The following is a 15737-nucleotide window of genomic DNA, read 5'->3' on the forward strand; positions in this document are numbered from 1 at the left end:
TTGTTTTTCTTCATGCAGGAGTAGACTTATCCTCTTTCGAGAGCGGTGCGGGAGGAAGCGGTTCAGGACCCACGACGATAGGTTTGGTCAACCTATCCGAGGCGATGACCCAGGCGGCTGCGCCTGTTTCTGGTGCTGGTTCAGTTGCTCATACTGTTGAATCAACTGTTCCATTATGACGTCATCTCCGCCGGCCGTCAGTGCCATCTTTACTACATCCTTCACCGGACCAGCGGTGACTTTTTCCGCGAGCTCATCTGCGGCGGCTACCACGGTTATGAGTTCATCTCAAATGAGTTCTTCTCCGATGGTCTCTACCTCAATGGCTTCTGCATTGTCACATTCGGCGTCAGCGACTACCTCTGTTGGGGCCAGTTCTTCAGGTATGTTTAGAGTTGGGACCTCTAGACTTACCTCTGTTGATGAGGGAGTCCAACCTTTGCCTCCTTCCCATCTCCTTGACCTCTAGGAAGGATATCCTTTAGGTTCAGGTGATGGGTTTAGCGGCTATCGGCCTGTTATCGACCCTACAGGTGCGTGGGGTTACTTTGGCCTGTTATTCCTCCTGATTCATTTTTTCTTAACTGTTTTTTGTTGCAGTTTCAGATTCCAATGAGGTCTATGCGCCAAGGTGGAAAATCCGCCGAGGCACGACTCTCAGGACGGCTGCAGACTGCGTCGACTGGGCGCGCCATGCCGCTCCATGCGGTGCACTGGGGGAGGCTATGGCTAGCTACCAGGAGGGAAGGTTGTCCAACGAGCTTCGAATTCTTCTCGCCCGGATGCAGCCGCGTGTCGAGTTACTTTGTCGTGAAAACGATAAGTTAAAGAATGCGCGTAGCCTGGAGGTGGCTCAGGTGCGATCGCTACGGGAGGAGAACAAGAAGCTTTCCGCCACCGCTGTTGAAAAAGAAAAGGCCTTCAAGGACCTTGAGGCCGAGATCCAAGCCAGGCATGAGGCCCGTTCCAAAGCTACTCAAGCTGTTAACGAACAGCTTAGGTTAGCCAAGGAAACTGCGCGTAATGCGACCGAAAGGGCCACCAAAGCTGAAGCCGTTGCTGAGCCTCTGCACGCTGAGAATGAAGAGCTTAAAGCCAAACTGGAGAAGCTTCAGCAGGCTCATGAGGCTTTGGCTTTAGAAGATGCCAAGAAGCTACAAGAGCTCTTGGATCAGAGGGGTATGCTTGATCGCACTGAGCGCAAGCTTAAAGGCGTTGAAGAGGCTGCTGCCAAGGACGTGTTGCTTGCCAACCTCAACAAGAATGAAGCCGAACGCACCCGCGATCAAGCTCAAGCTACCCTTCAAGAAGCTCTATCCAATAAGGATTGGCTTCTACGAGAAGCGTTGCCGCAGGTACGCATAGCTTCATAATTTCTTTGTTTTGCGCTTTTCTTTATACTTAGAAAAGTTTTTTATATATATTTTTTATTGTAGATTGTGCATGATATTCGCGAACACATCCTATGATGATGCCATGAGCGCAGCCCTTAACGCTTCTCATGAGGATGGGGAGAAGGCTGGTTTCTTGCTTGGTCTAGGATTTGCAGAGAAAGGCATCCTGCCTTCCAATTTTCCTTTACACGATGTTGATACTGAAGCTGCCTATGACCAAGCTGTGAACCAGTATGATGCCTTCCCGCATCCGGTTGTGGAGAAGGTGAAAGAAGTTGCTGCTGCTGATGACGGACTAGCTGTTCTCAAAGCTTTCCTCGAACCGCCGCAACCGACTGATGGTGCAGGTTCAAGTGGGTTTGGAGGAAGTGGTCCCGAAGCTTGAATCTTGAGATTCCTTCCAACCGTTAGGATAGATTTGTATTTTTTGTAGGCGGGTAGATACCTAGCCATTTTGTAATGTTTGAACAACTTTTATTGTGAATATAAATGTTTTGTTAACGCCTTGCCTTGTAGACATTATATGATTTGCTCATGCATATTTTAGTTTAACTTAGCAATTTTCTAAGTGTTTTGAATAAGTTAACCTTTCGACGCGTGTTAGATAATAGGTTAATGTTCTGTTTCCTCTATCATGATTGTGCGGGTAGGACCGTCACTTTCACTTAGTAGGATGACCAAACTTTATCTATATCTGACCTGCGTGAAGGTTTTCCTCATCTTCCCCTTAGAAATATTTACTGTTTTTGTGTTTATGCGGTTGTGCCGCTTTCCACACGCAACGACTTACTTCCTCCCTCACTTATTTATGCAGTGAATACCTGCATATCAGTGTGGTCAGTTCATAAGTATAAAGGTAAGGCTATCAACACAATGTGATAAGGAGAATCATTTCCATTAGAAGTGGCTCTAGGCCTTTTCTTTACAAGTTTGGAATTGATCTACATGTAACATCTGCGTAATTGAGCTCCATTCCATGTTCTTGGGATGGGGTGCCATCGAGCCTTTCGAGCCGGTATGCGCCCTTTCCCAAAACTTTTTTAATAATGTATGGCCCTTCCCAGACCGGGGCCAGCTTTCCTGGGCGCTCTTGGTTCGAAGCCTCGTTGTTACGCAGTATGTAGTCTCCGACATTGAAGTTGCAGAGTTTCACCCGCGTGTTGTAGTACTTTTGCATTTGTCGCTTGTAGTTCTCTTCACGCGCTGCGGCTAGGTCTCTGCGCTCTTCGGTTAGCATAAGGTCTAACCGTCTTTCCGCATCATTGTCTTCTGGTTGAGTTATGACTCTTGGTGAGGGTAGACCGATCTCGACTGGAACCATGGCTTCAGTACCATAGGTGAGGCTAAACGGGGTTTCGCCCGTGCTTGCCTTTTTTTAGCGTTCTGTTTGCCCAAAGGACATGTGGAACTTCGTCCACCCAGCCGGATCTATGCTCCAAGAGTCTTTTCTTTATGCCGTCGACGATGCTCTTATTTGCTCTTTCCACCTCACCATTACCCTGCGGGTGTGCCACTGAAGTAAAGGTGTGGGTGATTTGAAGCTCTTTCAGCCACTTTTGTAGCGTCTGGTCAGCAAAGTTGGTGCCGTTATCGCTCACCAAATTCTGGGGAATACCCGTGATCATCGCGACACCCTCAGCTGTTGGCCATCCCATCATGCCATGGACCGAAGACACCACGGCATTAAATCTTGCCATCCCATCTCTCCTGAAGAGAATGTCGTATGTGTGGTGTGGCTTCCTCATTACGACGAAGTCCACGTCTTCTGTGCGGGAGTACTTCCCGTCCATGAGAGTGACGGGGAAAGATAGGATACCCAAGGGGGTGTTTGTGCTCCCATCGAACCCTTCCATCGAGGCGTAAACCGTTTCTAGGCGTTCTTTGTCTTCGTCGTCTAGCTTGTCGAAGAACTGCCTGTACATGACCGTTGATGAAGCGCCGTTATCAGCAAGAGTGCGGGAGGTGATGTAGTGCCCCAGCTGGCTTTTGATGACTATGGGGCCTTCTTTGTTGGGTCCTCCTGGCACACGCGGGAAGCGCACTTCAGCTTCCTTCCACGCACTTGGCTCTGTTGTTCGTCGTTTTCTTCCTCTGACGTTGCCATGAACCATGTGAATGCTGATGTCGACGGGCTTTCGTCCATTGCCTTTGTACCGATTGTCATTTCTTCCTCCGTTCTTGATTGACGCAACGAGGTGTGTGAGTTTCCCATATTTGACGAATGTTTCAACGATATCCTTCAAAGATGTGCATTCCTCCGTGGCGTGGCCTTTGGTCCCGTGGAAGTCACAGGATTTGCTCTGATCAGCGTTATGACGCTGTCGGATTATTGGAGCCTTTGGCCATGGGAGTTTCTCGGTAGCAAATATCTCGGTGACGCTTTTGGTGAGTGTCGTCCATCTGGGATTCCGGTTCGACGAGTGCGTGTTGTCCCTTCCGCCTAAGAGAGGGCGAGAGCTGGATGAGGTGTCGAAGTTTATCCTTGACTGCCAAATACCAAGCTTCCTCTTCTTATTTTGTCGGGCGGTACGGACGTTATTTTCTCTTGTTCTCTGCGTGTAGAGGTTTGTGCTCTGGGGAAGATTTCTACCCAGTTGCTTCTCCGTCTCGGCGAAGCGTTTAGCTGCCGTCATGATGGCATCCCACGTGGATGGCATGCCATCTTTACCCGTCAACGTGCGGATGAGCTCTGGGTACTCAGCGCCCTGGATGAAAGCGGCGCGAACAAGATCTTCGCTAATGGTGCCCAGACTTAGCTTCTTTGAGTTGAAGCGAGTGATGAAGTCTAGCAAAGATTCGTCTTCCTCTCGGACGCAGTTGAGGATCGTCCACTGCTCTTCAGTATATTTTCTTTGTTGACTGAAGTGCTGGCTGAACTTGTGCTGGAAGTCTGCCCAATCATAGATGTGGTGGACCGGTAGACGATCAAATCACGCTCTGGCTGCCCCGACGAGCGTCATTTGGAACATGTAAAACCACGTGGGTTCCGTCCAATTACTGACGGTTGCCTCCGCTATAATCCTATTCAGGTGATCGTCCGGGTCAGATATGCCATAGTAAGTGCCTATGTTGGACATCTGTTTGGCACTCTTTGGAGCGATTGCTTCCGCAATGTCTCTTGCGAATTTGGACGTTCCCGCATTCGCAACAGTTGGTCTGAAAGTTTTGGAGAAGTCAAGTGGGTTTCCCCCCGTGTTCTTTGGTTTGAAGGTTTCCTCGAAATTTCTCTTCGAGTGGAAGTCTTCTTTACGCTTCCCTTTCGCCTTATGACGAGGGTTTGCGTGACTGTCAGATTCTTCCCAATCTTCGTCATCCACATACTCGCAATCGTTGCTCATGTTGAGCTGTTGTCTTGTGCTTCCGAATTTGTCATTGGCCTGCTGGAGTGAACGTAAACGTTCGTCCAACTCAGCCTGGAATTCTTTCTGACGTGCTTCCGCCCAAGCTTTAACTTGTTCAAGTGTTTGTTGGGGAAGTCTCGTCTGTTGTTTCTCCACCTGGATATCAATGAATCCCAGGGGAGGATTGTTTACTGCACTTGCCCCGGCTTGGGTAACCGGGGTAGTGTTCGTAAAAATCGTGTATTCACCGGTGTTCCCCCCAGTAGCTGGGGTTGTGGTTACCGGAGTTTCTTGGTCACTCGGTGGCCTTGGCGTCGGAGTAACCTTAACCATCTTCCCAGAAGTTTGAAAAAACTGAGAAAAAGAATTAGTTCTAGCTTAATGCACGGAGGGCGCCAATAAAGAAACACTAAATTACCCCGGCAGATTAAGGATAATCTGGGGGTTAAGTAGATGTTTCCCACGAGGGTTAGGTCCAGCAAAGATGGTTATTCTTCTCGACCTGAAAAACAGACACCGTGAGCTCGTCACTGAGAAGGGGGGGGGTTCCTTCTTGTGACCACCCTTCGGCGTGAGAATCAGACCAGATTGCTCTGAATATAAGTGTATATAGAGAGAAATAGCTAGAGAGAAGATACCGTTCCAAGGTGTTGGAGTATTTTATAGCCGAAGGTAGGTTTCCAAGCAGGTACGACCAGCTGTATAATATTCCTTTTCCACCAACTACGGGCTATGTTCGTGCCACGATGGGAGTTGGTGGGTAGGCAGCGGCTGATAGTGACATTTTGTACTGGAGCGTGTTGCTCCTCGTACTATTGTCGGTGAGCTGTCACCCTGTGATTGGTTCATGGGTTGCTTTTGCCAGATCTTGTCTATTTGTTCATACCTTGGTAGGTATAGTACAAAAGATCTTCTAGAAGCGTACAGACCGGCTTTTTTGGGCGGGAATATTCCCGCCCTGCTCATTCCTTCTTCAGGTGACATTACTGAAGTATAAGAGTTAGTGCCTTACGCGTGTAGCCTTACTGTTAGTGCGGGTAGCCCTCCTTCTTGGCTTGTATCTGCAGCTGCCGGAACAGGCAGGGTACTTTACCAAGGGAGGCTTTCCTGCGGGAACAGCTGGCTTACTGCGTGTAAGGTCTTCATCTCTCTGAGCATGGTGGGTCCTGCGGATCCAGTTGGTCTTTGCGCAGACGTCCCTCTTCAAGGTGAGTCTTGCGGGTCCAACATGGCTTTGCTGGAACCTACCTCTTCAGTATTTTAATAGCAATATTGCTAACAAAAATAAGTTGAATGTTGCGTTATCCAACAAATTTTCACCAAAATTCAAGAGTGAAAGCAATATCGTTGATTGAAAAATATATAAGAGGTATTCAATTTTGTCGAATACGAACAGGTTAATCTTTACGAGACTCACGAGAAAAAAAATTTTGAACACAATAATATTCTGTATGCTTTTAATTTATTATCTCCACTCTCCACTATAAGAAAAATGAATATCTGCTGAAAACAACATTACAGCACAACTCTTTACCTTTCTAACAATGGGATCATAATCAACATGTCTTCCTCTGGTAAACTGAAGATTCCTCTCAGAGAGATATCGTCGGCAACTAATGAATTTGTAAAGCAAACATCATTGGAAAGGGTGGATTCGGCTTAGTGTACCGAGGCCAATCAGAACAACATGGCACGCTCGCTATAAAGCGGTTGAGTCGTGTGCACGGACAAGGAGATCATGAATATGGGATGGAGATTTCACTGCTTTCAAAGTATAAACATGAAAACCTTGTCTCTCTTATCGTACGCATCTATCTATTCTGCATACTTTTGAACCTTGATATTGATAAGTTCCATGTATAATACTTAACATCTGGCACTTTTTAAGGCACCCCTTAGCATGGGCAAAGTGGGTGGCGACGCCCCTAGGGTCCCGGGGGGCCAAAATTTTTATAGGTAGCCCCAGGTTTCTTCTGAGGGGATAATAGAATTGAACTCTTGGATACCTAATGAAAGCCGGCCTCAATGGAACTTGCTTGCTAGAAAGCGTTCAAATGGTTTTGTTTATAATTGCGTGGTGATTGGATGCTGATATGCAAAACAAGTTTAAACAGATTCCCTTCTGAACTAAATCTTGGCAGTTTTGTTAAATTTCTATGTTATTTTTGGTTGTTTTCTTATTAAAACTAAACTAATTTCATGGCGGGTTTTATTCACGTTATATGCCAAATTAAGTTGATTATGTGTAGTGACATGTTATTCCACCCGCCTGACAGTAATAATAATAAAGCAGAAAGCGGAGTATATATAGTCGTTAAAAAGTTACAATATAGACAAACATCTAATCACAATTCTAAATTCGAAAACCATTTTGATCATTGACCCATAAAGTCAACGCATGCATATCTCTGGATTCAAACTCTATCAACTGAGTTCTCTCTTCATCTCGAAGGAGGATTACGTACTGTTCGATCGTTCCCAGGCAAAGTATACGATTAATCTAACAGTTCTTCATTTCAAAACCAGTTTCATTCGAATGATTTAGATAATTAATATTTTGTATAATGCAGCTAGAGAGTATTCAAGAACTGATCAAACAAAATCATAATGTTCTTCGATGAAATTTATTCAAAATCTTTTTGTGTATACAATGTAGAGGTTAACATCCCATCACCGCACAATTATAAACAAAGCCACTCGAACGCTTTCTAGCAAGCAGGTTCCATTGTGGCTGGCTTCCATCGGGTACCCAAGAGTTCAGTTCTGTTATATAAGAACCCAACCACCCGTGGTTTTTTAAACGGGCCGTGCCAACAATTGCTGCCCCTACCTCTAGCTTTCATACCTGCTCGAGTGAGACAACGTTTCTAGTTTGGTCTATGCGAAACGCGGGCCTAATTTCCTAGTTTAATTTTAATAAGAAATCAAACCACCAAAATAACATATATTGAACCCGTGGAAACATATTTGGAATCTCGGTCCAAGTACCCGCATTCAAATCATAAACTTCCCCACAAGTCAGCTCGTTATAATCTTCGCCTATTCCACCAATAACATAAAATTTTGATTCCATAAATACCCATGCACACATTTTTCTTGGTTTATTCATGTTGGGTAAGGTAACCCAAGTCTCGGTCTCTGAATTATAAAGCTCAGCCGAGCTCAAGGTGTTGCCTGATAAACCCTGCCCACCGGCTACAATAGCTATCTCACCAAGACTTGCGGACCCAAACAGACATCTAGGTGCATTGATCTTGAAACCAGGTGACAATGAGTTCGTTAAGATACTATATTTATGCACTTTATGTGTGTCTATGTCTCTACCAAACACCAGCAGCTCAGTGCCTACTGCTAAAGATTCTTTGTCTGCGCACATGAAACATATGCTGCAGTCCATGGTAGGCAGGTTTATCCACCTACAGTGGATTGGGTCAAAAGCCACCCATTCCTTATTATCAAAGGAAATATAAACCCAATGTTCTGTAATGCCCATTAATTTTCTTAGCTTATAAAGCTCACCACTGCGTACCAGGGTCCGAAAGGCGCGGTTCAGTGACACGATCGAACCATAATTAGACCTCGAGCTGTGCAAGAGGCAATAAATGGAGAGTTTTCGGCCTAGTTCACTAAATAACGAGCTAGAATATTGTGATTGATCATTAATCAGTGAAAGTGAAATGACTGGATTAATATCCTTATCTGTCTCGTTGGATTTTCTCAACCTGGTTGTCGTACTTGTTTCTCCTTCATTATTCTTGTCTTGTTCACACGCACTTGGACTTCGTAACTCTCCTGAGACAAGAAATGATGGACCCTCCAACATGATTCGTGTCTGAAACAATGAAATATGTTCAGTTTGTCAAACGAATCATGGACTTCATGAAGGAAAAAGAAAAAAAGATTAGTTAACAGACCGTTTACTTGTGCAAATTAACGAAATCTGATGTAAATATGTGTAGAACAAAAAATACAACCTTTGCAATTTTGTAAGAAAGTGCTAGATGTTAAGTATATACATGGAACCAAGAGGGTCTCTCTTTTTGCCCTTGCTAAGGGCCGACTCTGTTGTAAAAAAGTGGTAGATGTTACGTATTATACATGGAAAATATCATCAAGATTAAAAGATGGTGCAGAGCCGATAGATGCATACGACAACTACAAACTAACAATAGATTTGCAGACATCTGAAACATTATCATACCTCTTGGTGTGCTCTAAAACATTATCAAAACTTTAAATAGATCAAAATGACAGTTTTGGATAAAGGAGTATACTCTTAAGTGATAACCCAAAGCTTTCTCTAGTGCTTCCACGACCAAGCTCATTGTCGGACGCTCTTTTGTTCGTCTCTTCAAGCATTGGTAGGCAATGGTTGAGAACGTACCCAAGGAATCGGAAGTCATTTCATTAGCAAGTACAGGAACGGTCATAACATGCAATGTTTTCTCCTTGTAATGCTTTTTGGCCATTTGGACAGTAAAACGATCATCACCAAGATTTCCCGGAACAGCTACAAGCTTTCCAAACAAGACTTCAAACAGCACAACCCCGAAAGAATAAACATCAGATTTTTGCGTGATACCACAACCATATAGTATCTGCGGATCAACATATCCCATTGTTCCACAAGGAGTCGTGAACATGACTGACTCGGCCGAATTTGTAAGAGCTATTTTAGACACCCAAAATCTGAAATCTTGGCATTCCAGTTTGTTAAACGTGTTCAACACCAAACCATATTGAAGGCTCCTAAAATCTTGGAGAGTAATTAATATAATAATTAGTTTATTATTATAAGATAACTTAGTCTTATTTTATTTAATCCTCTTTGTTTTAGATTCAAATTGTGTATTTGAGTTAGTATAGGATTAGTCATGTATGGGCTCTATATAAGCCATACATTGTATCACAATTATTAAGTTTTTCTCGTTAGTCGTTTTCTTAATAAAAGAGTCGATCGTGTGTTGATCAAATCTTGTGTTCGTGTTCTTGATTCACCTACCAAAAGTTTAACAAGTGGTATCAGAGCCTAGGGCTCGTATCGGGAAGCGTTTTGAAGATCGGGGCAGCCTCCACCGGCGAGTGTGTCCGTCGGTGGAGGGCACGCGTGAAAAATTGGCTTATGTCGAGACTCGAAACCGCGAGACTAACAACAACAATAGACGAAGACGGTGAGGTGTTTCGGGTCAATCGTTGTTGTGCGGGAGTACCGTTTGGGACAACAGGGTGACAATATGTTCGTAGCTGTTAGAGAAGAAATATGATGGTGGTAAATCTTGATTGGCTCATGTGAAGAGGTTGGCCATGGGTTAACAAGCCGTAATATGGAGTGTTCAAATAAATTGAGTCCAACCCATTCTTTTACTTCCTGTTTATACAACAAAGGTAATCGACGTTTGATTTTTTTTGGAACGGAACCCATCATGGTAAGTTTTTTATCGAACAAAGGTGTGTCTAGGTTCCGATCGCCGTAAGTTTCCGATAGAAGTATTCGTGAGTCGAATTAATAACCGGAAAAGAACCGCTTGGTTGAGCAAACATACTGTTCTTGTTTGGTTTTAATTGATCCATAGTAAGAATCCGATCAAACGTCTCTAGTTTTAATAGAAAGTGTCGCTAATTAGTTTAGCAAACATGCGCAAGAATTTTACCAAGATCAGTTCTTGGCAACCGGCGGTTTGTAGCGGTTGACCACTGGGGATGAGGGAATTACAAGGTGGTTCGGTACGCCAGTATAACGGAGTGTAATAGGGTTGTGTGTCAACTTTGTTTAGGTGTTCATCGAGTTGAAGGTTTCAGTGATGAAGTGCCGTCACCGTGTGTCGGGATGGTTGAAACTTCGTGTGTCCAGTCGCGATGATGTGTCATCACCGTGTGTCGGGATGATAAAATCTCTATGTGTCGGTGTAGTTTAGTGGGCTGAATCGATGACCCAACAGTCCGAGTGGTAGCGTTTCCGGGCTGTCTAAACGAGATAACAACATCAGATGTTCGAGGTCCGGTTTCGGGACCAAATTGTAACGTGCATGGCAGAAACGGTTCATGTTTTTAACAACAGCGAGGGATGATTTACGGAGCTAGAACCGGTGGCAAAATTGGTCACATAGTTATGGTTTTGGGACTGTCAAAATAGAAGACAGCGGGCTCGATGGTTTCGGTTTGTACGAACAGTGGGTTCGTAGGAGACCACTGAAGATGATCAAGGCATGTGATAAGGCCGTTTGGAGGTGAGTTGAATATGTCCTAGATCTTGTGTAGATTAAGAAGTAACGAACCAAGACGCAACTTCATGTAAAGGCGTGTGGCGAGACCAGAAATCAAGTCTAAAGAGATACAGGTGTTGCGAGACCATAAAAGACCTTGGAATTACCAAGTATGAACCTAGAGGGAGTGTTGGAATTCAACACTTGAGTCGAAGCCGGAAGACGTGACCTGTTGAGTTGAGTCGCAGGTTGTTTCGAGTCGAGGTGCTTCGCGTGTGTCACGATTAGAAGAAGTTTGGTGTTGAGAGGGAGTGTTAAACGTGTTCAACACCAAACCATATTGAAGGCTCCTAAATCTTGGAGAGTAATTAATATAATAATTAGTTTATTATTATAGGATAACTTAGTCTTATTTTATTTAATCCTATTTGTTTTAGATTCAAATTGTGTATTTGAGTTAGTATAGGATTAGTCATGTATGGGCTCTATTTAAACCATACATTGTATCACAATTATTAAGTTTTTCTCGTTAGTCGTTTTTTTAATAAAAGAGTCGATCGTGTGTTGATCAAATCTTGTGTTCGTGTTCTTGATTCACCTGCCAAAAGTTTAACACAGTTATCATCCAAGAGGATGTTCGAACTCTTGCTATCACGATGGATAACTCTGTATCCAGATCCAGTCTCGTTATGAAGGTACCTTAACCCATGGGCAGCGCCCAAGCAAATCTGAAGACGACGAATCCAGGAAAAGTCTTTCCTATGCAAAACTTGTCAAGACTCTGATTTGCTTCATATTTGTAGACCAAGATCTTTTCGCCGGCTTCTCCACAAAATCCAATAAGAGAGGCAAGGTTTTCGTGCTTATATTTTGAAAGCAGTGAAGTCTCCATTCCATATTCATGGACTCCTTGTCCGTACTGCCTATTCAACCGCTTTATGGCTAGCTTGCCATGTTGTTCTGATTGGCCTCGGTACACTAAGCCGTATCCGCCCTTTCCAATGATGTTTGCTTCAGCAAATTCGTTAGTTGCCGACGATATCTCTTTGAGAGGAATCTTCAGTTTATCAGAGACAGACATATTGATTTTTGAAAAAAGGGAAAGTGTTATGCACTAATGTTGATTCTGAGTAGATATGTCAGTTTCCTATAGTGGATATAATAATATATTAACACCAATGATAACATTAGTATTGTAGCTATATAAATGTCTTATGTATTGCACTTAAATGATATTAAGTAGGACATATTTATGTGGTTGTATTGAATAGTCCTCACTAATATTGAACTTAAATATTACCATCATATAACACTTGTAGATTCTTAAACCATATCTAGAAATCAATTCCCTGAAACATATTACAACAATATTACAAAAAACAAATATACAAGTAGTAAACAAATAACAAAATCTTACTGCTCAAAGCCTATTACAAGAAGTAAAGAATCTCAACTTAACTTAACCATGAAAGCCTCCCAAAGTAGATTCTGCGGAGCCGGGTTAGTAAGGTCACACACCTGCAGAGCCGCTGTCCTAAGCGTCTTTAATGTAGTTACATTTGCGTCGTAAAACGACAAACTCACATAAGGTAAATCATGTTTCTTGCATAGTTCCTTAACAATAGGAGAAATAGACATCAAGTGACACCGTGGCAACCTAGGAAACAAATGGTGCTCAAGCTGAAACTGTATACCACCGAAAAACCAATCCATCCACGAAGAACACATGATATCGATCATCCCACTCGTTTGTTTCTCGAACCAGTCGTTACCCTTTGGTGGACCCACGTAAACATCCACCTAAAAATGGTTAAGTGTAAACTGAACATGTTGAATACCTGTTACACAAAATCTAACCAACACAAACGCCACTCGTTCGGGCCAGTTCGGTAACCAAGAAACAAGTAACGGAAACCACGTCCAGAAAATTAACATGCTGAGTATGTTTAACCCTCGGTAGGGAATCTTTCATTTCGAAATCAGCAAAAGGATTGTTTGTAAATAAAGTTTGACCTGAGCGACACACATGATCGGGTAATACGAATGATGTTGGTAACTTACTAAGAGCCATGCCAATGTTGGACGTAATTTTCAACTTAATAAGCCCGTCGCGTGTAGGTGGTTGGGTTAGACCTATTGGGTCTGTGGGATTCATTAATGATGTAATGGGTTTATGAGGCTGCAATTAGGGTTTATTATATTTGGTAAAGTCTTGACTAGCAAATTAGGTTAGTCTATATATAAACCGAGTTATGGTTAGGCATTATAGATAGTGAACAAGATGTAACCGAGTAAGGGTTCATCAAAAGTCAAACCGAGTTAGGGTTTGAGGGTTGTAATCAGTCTTTTGAGTTAGATTTTTTGATTAATATAAATGAGAGTTAGTCGTTTAATTATCGTTTGATTATTGATCAGGGACTTGAATTGGTATCAAAGCCTTGTGCTCTTGGTGTTTATCAATCAATCAAAGTCGTGATTTATCGTTGAATTCAATATCACCTATTGATCTTCTTCCCAACATCATTTTCAACAAATTCCTTAAACTTCTTGAAAGCTTCAAACATCTTAAAGTATTCGATTGTGTGGCGTATGTAAAGATAGTGGGCACTCACTTGAAAACGCTCAACGACAGTTCGAGGATTTTAGTGCATATCAGAATCGAGACCGGGTCCAAAGCTTACCGGTTATTCGATCCGAAGGACTTGAATAGTGCTAAAGCCGAGATGGTCAAGATCGTGTGTCGAATCAAGCATGTCAATGGAGACAAGTTTAAATCAAAGACCACCTGTTTCAATTCGGAAATTAGGGGGTGATTGTTGGACGTAATTTCTAACTTAATAGGTCCGTCGCGTGTAGGTGACTGGGTTAGACCTATTGGGCCTATGGGATTCATTAATGATGTAATGGGTTTATGAGGTTGCAATTAGGTTTTATTATATTTGGTAATTTTTTGACTATAAATTTAGGTTAGTCTATATAAACCGAGTTATAGTTAGGCATTATAGATGGTGAACAAGATGTAACCGAGTTAGGATTCATCAAAAGTCAACCCGATTTAGGGTTTGAGAGTTGTAATCAGTTTTTGGAGTTAGATTTTCTGATTAATATAAACGAGAGTTAGTTGTTTAATTCATGTTTGATTATTGATCTGGGATTTAAATCTTACGTGCGCAAGCCCACTTAAGTCCAAGTACCCGCTTTCAAATCATAAACTTCCCAACAAGTCAGCTCTTTATTATCTTCGCTAGGGGTGGCAAATTAATGGGTTGGGTTGGGTCAAAATGGGAAATAGGTCGGAACGAGTAAATTAAAAAAAATGTTGTTTTGGGTCAGTCAGAACGAGTCCGGGTAGAAATGGGTCAGAACATGTTTGGGTCGAAAACGGGTTTCGGGTGGATTATTTTACGAGAATAACGGAGGAAACATTTTTTCCCCTTAGCTAAAGGTTTTTTTTTACCACCGGGTCTTATTTAGCAAAGTTTTTAATAAGACAACACTCAATATAAACCTTCAAAATTGAAAATGTGTCATACAAGAAGGAGTGTTAAGAAATATTAAGGATTATTGGATGATCATTTTTTCAAAATCCAAGATGAAAATTATTCATCTAGTTGTCTCCAAAATAGTTAATTATGTCTACCAAATAGTGTATGTATTTGTATAAGTTAATACTAACTTCATTCTAATAATGAGAAAAATGCACCATCTTATATAAACTCAAGAGTATGCATTTCTTACTATCTATAATTCTTTTTAAACTTCGTAGGTTAATTTACTATCTTGTGCTAAATATAATAATATTATAACGTTACTTTTATTTCTTGATTTGGACCACGCGCGTAACTAGTAAAATCTCAAAATTTTAAATAAGGTGCGACATTTACTTATGAATTATATTTTCAATTTATTTATATTAAGGCTCTTTAACTAAGCCTGCCCCATCAAATGAATAGGTTTATTAAATTTTGGTTTTTGTAATTTTGATATTCCAAATGAAAGTTTCTAACAAGCGAGTTATATCAGTTTTAGTTTCTAGCTATGATTCGAATGAACTGGTAAAACAATTTTTGTTTCTATGATTAGAATCAACAGGTAAACCAAGTTTAGTTTCCACGATTTAAACACGCATTTGTTTTCACCTGAATCGTTTTGAACAGACCATCCGCCCCCCCCCCCCCTCACAAAAACTCCTAGATGGCTAGATCTGCCACTGGATTACGATATGAAATCGTATACTCCGATTAACCAAGAATGGCAAGAACATATTCCTAAGACTAGATTTAAGCCCAAGGTATACTCAAAATTGTTTCTTTCATATTCTCAACTTTAATTTGTAAGTGTTTCAATAAATATTACAAAAACCAAGCTGTTTTCAAAATAAAGTAGTTTTATGCGTATTCGTTTATATTATTTAATTTTTCAAAAACTTTTCTGTGTTTGGATTATTATAATGGATCACCAACTTTTTATATTAGAACAAAAAATTTGAAAGTGTACTATAATAGCAATATTGCTAACGAAAATAAGTTGAATGTTGCTTTATCCAACAAATTTTCACCAGAATTCAAGTGTGAAAACAATATCGTTGATTGAAAAATATATAAGAGGTATTCAATTTTGTCGAATACGAACAGGTTAATCTTTACGAGACTCACGAGAAAAAAAAATTTAACAGAATAATATTCTGTATGCTTTTAATATATTATCTCCACTCTCCACAATAAGAAAAATGAATATCTACTGAAAACAACATTATAGCACAACTCTACCTTTCTAACAATAAGATCATAATCAACATG

The 15737-nt window shown here is 41.8% G+C and overlaps 1 protein-coding gene and 1 pseudogene across 1 annotated transcript; both read right to left on the bottom strand.

Annotated features, from left to right (window-relative positions):
* Window positions 1-7580: 7580 nt before the first annotated feature.
* LOC143616311 (F-box/kelch-repeat protein SKIP11 pseudogene) lies at window positions 7581-8558 on the bottom strand (annotated as a pseudogene).
* Window positions 8559-8890: 332 nt separating this feature from the next.
* On the bottom strand, window positions 8891-9354 carry LOC143616301 (putative serine/threonine-protein kinase PBL19). Its single transcript, XM_077089173.1, has 2 exons — window positions 9024-9354; window positions 8891-8949 (listed from the first exon to the last, which is right to left on the bottom strand). The coding sequence occupies exons 1-2, from the start codon at window positions 9352-9354 to the stop codon at window positions 8891-8893; spliced, it is 390 nt and encodes a 129-aa protein (XP_076945288.1).
* Between the last annotated feature and the right edge of the window lie 6383 nt (window positions 9355-15737).

This window comes from Bidens hawaiensis, unplaced genomic scaffold, assembly GCF_021521415.1.
Source record: "Bidens hawaiensis isolate Kalapana, Puna unplaced genomic scaffold, B.hawaiensis_p1.1 tig00046777_1, whole genome shotgun sequence".
Taxonomy (NCBI): domain Eukaryota; kingdom Viridiplantae; phylum Streptophyta; class Magnoliopsida; order Asterales; family Asteraceae; genus Bidens; species Bidens hawaiensis.